Below are 12,085 nucleotides of genomic sequence, written 5' to 3'. Positions count from 1 at the left end.
AAACGAGCCCGACTTACTGCCGGCAATGCGAACCAGACTCTGACACCGGTCGTACAAGGACCTGACAGGCATCGGCATAAACTTCCAAGTACACAACAAAATGCATTTACCACCTAAAAAGTGGGTTTTGCATACGTTCCCTTTAAAACTGTACACATTTATATGTAGAATTCTACACTCTGGCATGAAACCTTTAAAAGGTAGCACACAAAGCAAGACCACAACAATCAGGCATGAAGTCCACAGAGAGACCAAAGCTCCAGGACTCAAGCGTGCCATGATTTCTTAGTCAACTATAGTGATAGCAGAGGAAAAAGGAACTGTGACTTGAAATCTGAGGTACATACCCAACAAAGATTTTAGTGTAGCGTTACACCCCCTAATAATAGACTTGAGTGGGGAAAAAAAAGAAGAAAATAACAACAACCCTACATTAAAGCACCACAGCTCACACAGTTATTTTGATTTGACGGGTCTTAATGAGAAATGTGATTTAWTGATGGCTGGTAATTAAGTTTTGAAACATTTGGCAGAAGGGAACACAGATCAGTTTGCATATGAATGGAATAAACAAATCTTTTAAAACGAGGTTAGGAAGTTAATAATCTGGGTATGCAACTGCTCKTGTACCCTCAGCACTAAAAACATATTCGACTTATTGGATCAAGCTTTGGGGCTGTGTGATGGCGCAGTCATTAACACCGCCGCCTTGCARCAACAACGCTCTGGGGGTTAGTGAGTTTCTCCTCAAATACCTGCAACACAAATGGTTCTTGATGGAGTCAGAATGACTTCTGTCATTTCACAGCAGTTTCATAAACAGTGGTGACATTGACACAGTTGCAGAGAAATGAGGATGGGCCACTCAAACATGATCAACCAGGAAGTTACATTGGTAGGTTTCTTTGCATTGCATGCTTGTGTCTGTGAGCACTTTAATTGCACTCAGATAATCAAAAGCTTGGGTGTGAGCACTTTAATTGCACTCAGATAATCCAAAGCTTGGGGGTTTTATGTTAAGTAACTTTAAAGGAGCAAATCATGACAATTTTCTCATTATGTTCACCATCTTGCACATAGTTTTTGCATTAATGCTCATACTAGTGCTGGGTGGTATACCGTTTTGTACCGAAAACCGGTTTTTATTTTTGTCATGATATGACTTTTCTGAATACCGGTGTAAATAGCCTGAAGACGTGCGGAACGTTTCGTCATGGCCGCCAGTGAACTGTTTCCCTGGGGACACGTTTCCTTGCAGCACCGCTAAGCGCATTAGCATGCTAACATTATTATTGGAACAACTGGAGGCGGGTGGTGTGTTTCAGCTGCTTATATGGTCTGACGTAAAAAAAAACCATCCCGTTTTCACCATTGCTGAATAGTAAACAACTCTTCAGTGACRTGCACGGTTAGATTTAACGCACTACGTTATAATGGAGACGTTATTGCATGGAGACTCTAGCATGCTTCTTTTGAGAAAAGCCCGGGGGGAAGTAGTTTTGTAGTGTAGCGAAGTTGACTGGTGTGCAAGGTGAGTCGTCCTTTTAAGTTATATTAACACATAACGATAGACCAGATAATGATTTTTTTCTCAATCCTTCACGATCGGACTTAAATGCATGATTACTGTCTACAACCAGGCAAAGAAGAAAAGATGTACAAGAGGAGGGAAACAGTCATACAGTAAAAGAAAAAAATTCAATAAGCAAAATTTGTACATTTTATTATCAGCTGAGCTGTGAGGAAAAAAATACAGTCAAATACCGTGAAACCAGTGTAATTGTTGAAAATACCGTGATATAGCATTTGGGTCATACCGCCTAGCTCTACTAAGTCCTGTGCTACTTAAATCTCACATCCCACCAGCGACGGCTAATATGTTTATTGTAGACTGACTACGATGGCGAGCAAAATTAACATAAACAAGGTGGATTGTTTAATTTCTCACTTGTTTTCTTTAATATCTTTGGGGTAAAAAAAAGGAAGTGGAGAGGTTTGAGGCAAAAAGACCAAAGGATATTCAAATCCAGGAAGTTTTTCTGCGACCTGGTTTCAGCGTAATAGCTATCAAATCTCTTTTCTGCATTTTGTGTTTGCTGTTTGAAGTCACAGCTTGAACTCAACAAGTTGTTGTTGAAATCCAGTCTGCAGCGATTTTTTTATATGTCTACATATTACATATTTGTTAGCCCACTCTACAAATACTATCACCACTAGCAGCCACTGCAACCCACATTCCCAGAAGACAAGATTTTACACAAATTAAATATATATGCACTGAATATTAAAATTGTTTTGTATGTAAAACTCTGTATGTTAAAGTGCCGATTTAAAGTACTGGTAACTGTTTTAATTGAATTTAATTTTATACAGTATTTTCTTATTATAAGCACATATAATACTAACAATTTAAGCAAAATATCTACTAACACCCATGACTGGCTTCAGCACCTGATCAAATTTTACCTTGCAATCCTATCTGCTTAATGAAACCTCAAATTCCTGAAATATCCCAGAAAATAAAGTCAGGAATTGTTTGTGTGCGGGCGGGTATTCCCTGCTATGTGGGGACCATTTTTGGCATACACACCTACTTGTGGGGACCAACTGGTACTTATGGGGACCTAAGCCTAGTCCCCAAAAGGGGAAATGCAGTTGAGGGGCCAGGGATTAAGTTTAGGACTATGTTGTGAATTGAGTTTAGGTTAGTTTTAGGGACAGGCATACCTGTGAGGTCAGGTTTAGTGTAAGGGGTCTGGGTTAGGCTATGGTAAGGGGTGGGCAATCCTAGTCCTTGATGACTGCAGCCCTGCTTATTTTACTTGTTTCTCTGGTCCAACACACCTGATTTGAATAAATGGGTGATTATCAGGCTTCTGCAAAACTTGGAAGAGGTAATTCAGTGAGTCCAAATGCATGTTACAGGTGTGGGGTTAGATTTAGGACCAAGGTTTAGGTTAGTTTTAGGGTCAGGTAGGTACCTGTGAGGTTAATTTTAGAGTATTTGGTCAGGGTTACGCTATAAAGTAAAAAAAAAACATGAATGGAATTCAATGGAAGGTCCCCACGGGGTCAGGAAACAAACATGTGTGTGTGTGTGCGCGAGATTTTATATATATATATATATATATATATATATATATATATATATAGTGAGAAACAGCATATAGGGCTGCCTTGTCTTGGTTCAGTGTTGGCAATGTTGTATTTCCATATTAATATATATGCTAATTGAAGCCAAATCATATGCTAATGAGCATGATGGATTGATGCTGCAGATATAATCCAGTTCTAAACTCTCAAGAGGCGGACAAAAAGACAGACATAAACAAATACACACACACTCACACACATGATTAAAAGGTCAGTGAAGCAATACACACTAGGTCACCTATGCACATGCTATTTGAGTCCATGAAGGCATCTAGAGGATTTATGTCACACAATACTCCCTCAAAAGCACACTCATACACAATTTTGCACTAATCAGTACTGTCTCAATTTCCTTACTAAATGTGCTCGATCATGCTGGAAATGACATGAATGCGTGTGAACTTCACTTGGCGGTGCTTTCTCATGAGAAAAAAAAATATATTCAAGGTAATCTCTCATCGAATGAGATGAGCAAACAGTGCTACCAGTCTCCCCCAGACAGTTATTTTTGCTATTTCTAAATGACAGTGCCCAAATAAAACAGCATGTCCAAAGCTGATCTCCAAGCAGCATGAATCAAAGTCTGACCTGCCCAAAAGCCACAGGCACTGAACACAAAACCACCTACACTGACCTCCCTTCTTCCCAGAATTTCTAAACTTAAACAACACGAATCCAAACCACTCGCTACACCCACTCAAACACCAGTCTATCAGAGGGCAGATGAGATGTATTTGAGCTCAACAAACACAGCTATGCCTTCACACGAGACACCGTGAACCCAACTCACACCAAGTTCACACTCAATAAATCCACCTACACTCAAGACTAAATTAAAGTCATCTCAAATTCAATTGTAGATTGCCTGAAGCTAGGTAATTTGATTTTCTCTCATCTTATTCTTCTTTTCTTTGTCTACAGTTAGGATGAAGAGGAGAAAAGCTCTTACAAAGTATTGCAAAAGCTTTTAAAGCTTCGTGTATTTTAGGTACATTAACAAAACATATAGTTATACAATTTATTATCTTAGCATTGGTTATATGTATCATTTAAGAAAAAAATATTTGGACCTCTTCTGTTAAATCATCACTTTATCGTGGTGGAGGTGTTTGTCTGCCTGAATGGTCCTAGAAGATATGCTGTCTGGGGCAATGGAAATGCCCCTGGTATGGTATCCCATGGCAGATTGTTCCTAGATGACAGGTTAGAAAAAGAGTGGTTCAAAACACTCATACGGACATGCAAAATGAAGGAAGTGTCTCTTGCCCAGCGGGTGTCACCGGGGCCCCACCCTGGAGCCAGGCCTGGGGGACGGGCTCGTTGGCGAACGTCTGGTGGCCTGGTCTGCACCTATGGGGCCTGGCTGGGCTCAGCCCAAACGAGTAACATGGGTTTGCCTTCCTGTGAGCCCACCACCTGAAGGAGGGGTTTGATGCATGACATCATGGGCAATAGCCAAAGGTAGGGACTTGGAGCTCTGAACCTGGCTCACCAATACTGGCTCTTAGGACATGGAATGTCACTTCTCTGGTGGAGTAGGAGCCTGAGCTTGTGTGCAGGGTTGAGAGGTACTGTTTACTGACTACAAATAGTTGGACTCACCTGAATGTATAGCATGAGCTCCAGAACAGATCTTAAGAAGGGCTGGACCTTATTCCAATCTGGAGGTACCCATTGTGAGAGGCGCCAAAGTGGTGTGGGTCTACCTTTGGCCCCCGCAATTTGGTGCCTATGTGTTGGAGTTTTTACCACCCCCCCCCCACACACACACACACACCCCACCACCAAAAAAAAAAAAAATCTCCGGCAGGTCCATTCTCTCTCAATTGTCTATATGCCACGGTCATTAATGACGTATTTCCGGTAAAATTTTTGCCACGCACATCCCTTCCACTTCCTGCTTCCTGCTTTGTTTTTTGCGTAAGCTCCTAGAACTAGTCCGTGAAAAAGTCACAAAAGTTAGAGCATCTGTGCTCTACTGGTATAAAACATGGGTTCATCTCATCTGACTTCAGCCAGGGGTGGGGGTAGGGGTTGGGGTGCCGCACGAGGCTTCAGTGACTCGGACGGCTTTAGGAAGGGGGAGGGGCTCACCGCGCTGCTCACTGCTTGCAGAGGAAAGGAGGAGGGAAGGAAAAAAGTGCTTGGAAAATGCCGTCACTAAAGCTCCTAAAAGTCTCTAAAAACACCGGGAAAAGTCGCTAGATTTGTAGCTAGTCGCTTTTTGGAAAAAAAAAGTCGCTAGAGGGGTCTGAAAAGTCGTTAGATCTAGTGACAAAGTCGCTAAGTTGGCAAGACTGGCTGCAGAACCTCCGCTTGATAATCTTTACATTTTCAGTTCATCTACATCGGGGAAAACAATCCAAACCATACAAGCAGCCCATCGATTTAAAGCCCAGACTCTGCTCTTTCCAACAATAYAAGTGTCACAGCTCTACGTGAAAAATTCACAGAACAAGCAGCCAAGGAATAGTGAAAAAGGCAAAATTCTGGATCCATAAACACGAACTTCTTTCCTTCGTTTTTATGGCTTTAATCCACTTTGGAGTGATTTTTTTTTCCCCACTTAGCTGGACCTGTACATCTCCTGTGTTAATGTTGATACATGTAATATGCTAATTCTGTACTATGGAGATCATTAAGAGTCGTTGTTGGGTGAAAAAAATCTTTCACTGACACTGTGTTGACTGCGAACTGGAAGTGATCGGAGTGGCACCAAGTGCTGGACCGGATGTCCGTGGCATATAGGCTATCAAAGGCCTAGGTGTCAAATGCACAGCCCGCCACTGGATCTGACTGTAGCTGTGAATAAAGCACAACTGTTTAATAGGTACACTTCTGTGCCAAAACATGAAGAGCAGAACTTTTCTTTTAAAGCTGTAGACAAAATAGTAAAAAAAATAAAATAAAATAAAATAAAAATGCTTGTTTTCAAAATATAGTTCTTGAGAATCCAGCTAGAATGAGAAGATATATTTGGCTTTTCCAGGACCAGTCCATGCTCATTTTATAGTGTCAAAGTAAATAAACATTCACTGTAACTACTTCCACACTGGCAAGAATCCATCACAAAGTTGTAAATCTGCTGTGGCATCTTTTCACTGTCTGCAGAAGCAGCTACCCTCAAACACACTTCCTTGTTTTATGTTAGCTAGAACTATTCTGAGACTGACACAGCTCAGCAAACAGTCTCCAAATTGCCGCTTACCTCACTAACATTCTTTGTCATTTTCCCAAGGCTGTAAAATATTAACACGAGCATTACCAGGGTATTTTGTAACCACACACACCTACACATTCACACACGCACACAATCAGCAGAGGTTCCAGCTGGGTTCCCTCATTAGCCTCTTGCTGCAAACACACACACATGCATATACTCGCACAGATCCCCCAAACCCCTGCTGTGTCTGAATGATAGAGAGGTTTAAATTATTGATATATCCCCATCTAATGGGATCCCCTGTGTATCTGTGTGTTTGTCCCAACCTTGCTGAGTCTAGGCTTAATCATGACGCCCACTAAGAGAGTGGTTTGGTCAACAAGCTAATGTCAGGGATCCATGATTGGGTGGCCTAGATTCCCAATCTGAGTAGGCTGCAAGCCCAGACAGATTGAGAAAATGAGTGTGGTGAGACGACTGTCAGATTAAAGGATCTTGGAAAGGCAACTGGGATTTTATTTCTGTCTGTCTGTAGTTTCCCATATTGTTTAAGTAAGATTTTGTTGTTGAAAATATGTTATAGGGGTAATAAATCACCAGAAAAAGAAATAACTCTTGATATCACAAATGCTTCTCACTGTCTCTTGACTTCAAGCTGAGTGTAAGTGCAGTGTGTAATGAATTGGGTCTGGAAGGACAACTTGGGTGACAATATCAGAGTTCTGGCTTTTATTTTTTTTCCACTTAAAAGATATATATCATGCTTTTAAATACTTATTTTTTCACATTTAAATCATTCAGTTGGGCTCTATATAAAGTGGAACTGCATTACTCTGGTCTGATTTCATCCTTATTGTAACTCCACAAGCCCCTCTTTCACTTTTTTTTGAGGTGTGTCTTAAACAAACTCCTTTTGTGCCTGTCTCTTTAAATGAAAACGAGGCGCTTCACATGCTGCGCCCCGTTTCTAGACCAGTCCATTCCAGGTTGACAGAGGGGTTTACGACTATATAGAGGCACAGAAACGTTTTCTTTACAAATTATTTAAAATATGTCAACAGATGACATGTCCAGCCAGCCTTACATATTGGAGCCAGAGGATGATGAAATTGTAACTGATAAGTCCCTAACTTATTTGGCAATTCCATACATGTCAAGTTGTATGAATTGTCCGTAATTTATACAGATTTTCTGTAATTTTGCAGGTATGATGATATAGAGCAATTTCACCGATTTTTTTCCAAGTACACAACAAAATACACTTAATGGCTAAACAACTGAATTTTGCATTATGTCTCCTTTGACATAATTCTGACCAACAAATGAATCTCTGTCCACCTGTTCTTTCTGCCTTGATATTCATTTGTCTTATCTGCATCCCAGTGGTGATTTTTTCAGAAGTTTAGATAAAATACTGAGTAGAACCTGCAAAGTTCATTTAACGCAAAATATGTTGTCTAAAAGCTAAAAATAGCAAATTGGAAGTAAAAAAAATAGAAGTAGTGTATGACAAAAACTGAGCCAGTACGCTGAAGCAGAAGTCAATGAGAAAAAAGATTTGAGAAAAAAAAAAGAAAATAAGGATTTTTATGGATATAAAAGTTATAAAAAACAGCATTCACACAATAATACTAGGACCACAGTTGAGATTGCTGCACCTGATTTGTGACCTGACAATTGATTTCTCTCTTCACTCTGACCTGACAGATAAAGGGATATATGCACCAGCAGAGTTGGTTCTAAAAAAACTGGGACATGAACAGACAGATGAAGTAACACCAAAGCACACCTTCTGGCTGTGGTGGTGTCCTGTTTGTCTCATGTTCCTCTAAGTAAAAAAAMCGCAAAATGTAAGATAAACAAAGCTCATATCCTAATAAATTCCTCCATAGCACAAATCACATTTCACCAACTTCACTAGGACAAARGAATCYTTTAAAAMMWTTTTYMMYTTWWYYKRRKTTTYYTTYMMYTYYKRARGKTTTWWTTYMWKKTTTTTTTTCTGACAGAGCCATAAAAGAATCAGTAGGCTTACATAGTTGTGTGGGGAGAGAAAAAAAAGCAAACCTATTTTTCACTAGTGCCTTTTTTAATACTGCCTAAGAGCTTAAATGGGATCCTGCTTAAACCGTTCCAAGATAATTATTCAGTTACACACGGATTAAAGTAAACTATATTTCATTTTTGACAGGCAGGGCTTGATGAGAGAAGGTAACATTTTTAGGTCATTTTTTTCCCCTCCCCATTTACTAAGACAGCATAGCTCATGTTTTTGTCATTTCTTGAGCTAATAACAGGTTGAATAGTTTATAATGTTTCAGCTTTTGATGCTACATTTTCACAGCCTGATAGGGAAGCATCATGAGGAACTTTGACGCGATCTGAGATTTTGGTAAAGTTCTCATTATACTTACACACTCAATACTGGAAGTGAATTAAATTGATGTAAGGGAACATTTTCTGTTGTCAGTGTTTAGTTTTTTTTTCATTGATGGATTTTGTGCTAAAACTATTTTTGTCAAACCAATTTGAATTAGTGAGCTTCTATTTCTATGTCCTGATGCATCTCAGTAATCCAGGTAAAAAATCAAAAAGAAAAAAAAAATTGTGTAGGTCTTCTGAACGGGTTCTTCTCTAATGAAACGTTTCGTCTCTCCTCCAACAGACTTCTTCAGTCTGAGAGTTTCAGGCAAAATTCAGGCTTTTAAGCCCTGCCTCCATGTGACTGATACTCACATCACATGGCCTCCGTTTTCAGTTGTCCCCCTCCTACAGTGCTGCTATTGCCAGTATCACTCCACCCCCTGTTAACAATAGGTGTTAATTAGGTGTCAACGATAGCCATGTGATGTGAGTATCAGTCACATGGAGGCAGGGCTTAAAAGCCTGAATTTTGCCTGAAACTCTCAGACTGAAGAAGTCTCTTGGAGGAGAGACGAAACGTTTCATTAGAGAAGAACCCGTCCAGAAGACCTATACAATTTTTTTCTTTTCTATTTCTATGAATTACTGTACAAGAAAATCCTGATAAAATGAGACAAAAATAATGTTGGTTTTTTTTCTTTTGCCCCAAAAAATCATATAAACTAAAGGATTATAAATGTATCGTTGAAACGTTACAGTTGCCTYAGCTGTTCTTTTGTTGGTGTGTCAGTTTACCTCCACATAGAGAATAGGGAAGATGCCAATCTTGTCTCCCAGCATGCCTTCTGCCCAGTTCTCATCTACTCGCCTGATTACTGTCAGCACCTCATCCTGGAAAGAGAGGAAATGAGTGAAACTACACATATCTATACACACAGACACACTTTACACTGCGGGAACATGGTGTTTCCACAAATAATAGACAGCTTGGTTATTTTTGAACCACTGCAAGAAGACATCTTATCTTATCTGGGTGTAAAAAATGTGCAATTTATGAATGAATGCATGCAATAAAATGTAATATTTTTATACCAGTGTACTGATTAGAACTATATCAAAGCACATTTCACAGTCCATCCGATTTTTCACAGGCTAAATTATGTTCTTATGAAAAGGTTAAATGTTTCAGTTAGGACAAAGTATTAGTAAAACACACATTGATTGAAAAACTTGAAAAAAAGTTGGATATTTTTAAGTCTATAAAAACATAAAATGAGAGGAAGGATGATTACTGTGGAACAATGCCAGAGGTGTGTAGTAATGAAATACATTTACATCATTACAACACTTAACGAAATTTGCTGAGGGTCTGTAATCTTACCAAGTATTTTTTTTAGCATTTCATCACATTTGATTTTATTTTGTTACATTTAAAACATAAAAAATATACATATACTTCTTAAAAATGAAACACGTTGTTTCATGCTAAAAAAATTAAATATCTGCTGTTTTACAGCAGGTTCCTGTTCTGCAGAACATAAAAAACACACAGATATCTAACATCACATCACATTATTATACACTATAGACACACAGACATACCAAATTACAAACAAAATCAGTATTTGCACAGTAGATACCTAAATATAAATGCATAAAATGGTGTCCAACAGATGGACTTTACAAGTTGTGGACTGTCATTAGAATAAACGTAGAAAAATGATCTTTGGTCACAACAGATTTTAAAAGCTGGTAGTGGCAAATGTCTGCTTGTAACAGACCTACGTGACTATTTCCACAATTTGGTTTGGACATCAGAGCAAAACAAGTTACATATTTGTTACAAAATATGACTGGAACATGTAAGGAGTTGTTTACTCACTCTAAAATATGAAGTGTTAAATTTACTTCACTGACTTGAGAAAACTGATTTACATTTACTTTAGTGGAACCAGTTCATAAATGAAATTCCTTAAAAGCCTTTTGATATTTTTATGTTTTGTAAGGGTGTCAAGCTAAAGGTAAGAACCGGAGGAAGTTGTCAGACACCGTGGTTAAAAAAGAAAGTTCCTGGTAGCGTCTGAAAATGTCTGGAAATGTTTAAAGGCAGAAACCACAACACTTTTGCCCACCGATGGAACAAAGACTGTTAATACAACAATTAATTTCTTAGAGTGTATTTTTACTGTTACTTTCCAGAGTATTGTGAACAGTTTTATGACTTTTACTTAAGTACTGTTCTTATCAGTGCAATTATTTTTAATGAAGTGATTTTCTGTATTTTTACTTTTATTTAGCTTTTTTTTCAAGTACTTTATACACCCCTGAACAACGCTGCAGTAAAGATTCTCATTTGAAAACAGTGAATTCTAAACTATTATTTACTGTAGATATCACAAARATGCAGCATCATATCTTGAAGTTAAAAGTATGAATTATCTTGCCTCAATTATTACTCTGGACAATCACTTTGCTGTTGTTGTTGTTGTTGTTGTTCACAACCCTCACCCACACACTGCTGCTTCTCTCCTCACATCAAGGTCTTAGTTTAGGCCATTACAGGATGGCAGCTATAATGCTGTTAAATGGCTGAATATTAGTCATACTGAGTAATTACCTCTCACACCGAGAAAACAATATCACACTCACTGGTTCTGCATGACAACACAAATAAAGCACGCCATGTGTCTCTGTGTGCGTTTATGGTTTAATGCAATCGTCGGTCATAGACTTGTTGATTAGCTTAACCCTAAGACGTGAAATTATGTGACATATTGATCATTATCATTATCTTGTTCATCTGGATCTGACTTGTCTTAGAACGACTGCAATGATGACAATAATTCAGAAAAGAAAATGTAATAACTTTTTTCTTTCTGTTGCTGCAGGAAACCTTTAGAGTGCAGAGACAGTGAGAGTGAAGGTCTCAGTTCAGCAAAGATGAGTCAGTTTAAAAAGCTATAACAAATGATAAACAGTACGAACAATACAAGTGACAGTTCATAACAAAACAACCTGGATATGTTTTACTGAAGGACAGAATTTCTGGCTTTAGTTTTTTTTTCATTCTATTTGATCCATAATTTCAGAAATAAATGAGACTAATGCTTTGAGCATTTTCTGCATTCACATCCAAGATTGTCACCATGCTGCATGTTGAAGGCCTTCAGCACAAAAACATTATAGCAACACTTGAACAGAGAAAACATTTAACTTAAAAGCTCCAATATTGTCTTTCCTGAGAATAATGAATCCTAATGCTGAATGCTTTAAGCCAGGGGTCTGCAACCTGCGGCTCTGGGGCCACATGTGGCTCTTTGGTCCCTCTGCAGTGGCTCTTTGAAAATGTGACAAAACATAACAGAATGTATATATATATTTATTTGGTTTTTATACCCACAACAG

General features: G+C 38.6%; 1 protein-coding gene across 1 annotated transcript in view; it reads right to left on the bottom strand.

Moving 5' to 3' along the window:
• The window catches only part of LOC106519732 (SH3 domain-containing RING finger protein 3), a 115,534-nt gene that overhangs the window by 23,541 nt on the left and 79,908 nt on the right, over positions 1 to 12,085 (bottom strand). Inside the window, exon 3 of the mRNA XM_014011517.1 lies at positions 9,476 to 9,571. Coding sequence (XP_013866971.1) covers positions 9,476 to 9,571 — 96 coding nt within the window. The remainder of the gene's footprint in view (positions 1 to 9,475; positions 9,572 to 12,085) is intronic.

The sequence above is a fragment of the Austrofundulus limnaeus genome, unplaced genomic scaffold, assembly GCF_001266775.1.
Source record: "Austrofundulus limnaeus strain Quisiro unplaced genomic scaffold, Austrofundulus_limnaeus-1.0 Scaffold81, whole genome shotgun sequence".
Taxonomy (NCBI): domain Eukaryota; kingdom Metazoa; phylum Chordata; class Actinopteri; order Cyprinodontiformes; family Rivulidae; genus Austrofundulus; species Austrofundulus limnaeus.
This window is presented reverse-complemented; position numbering and strand designations above follow the sequence as displayed.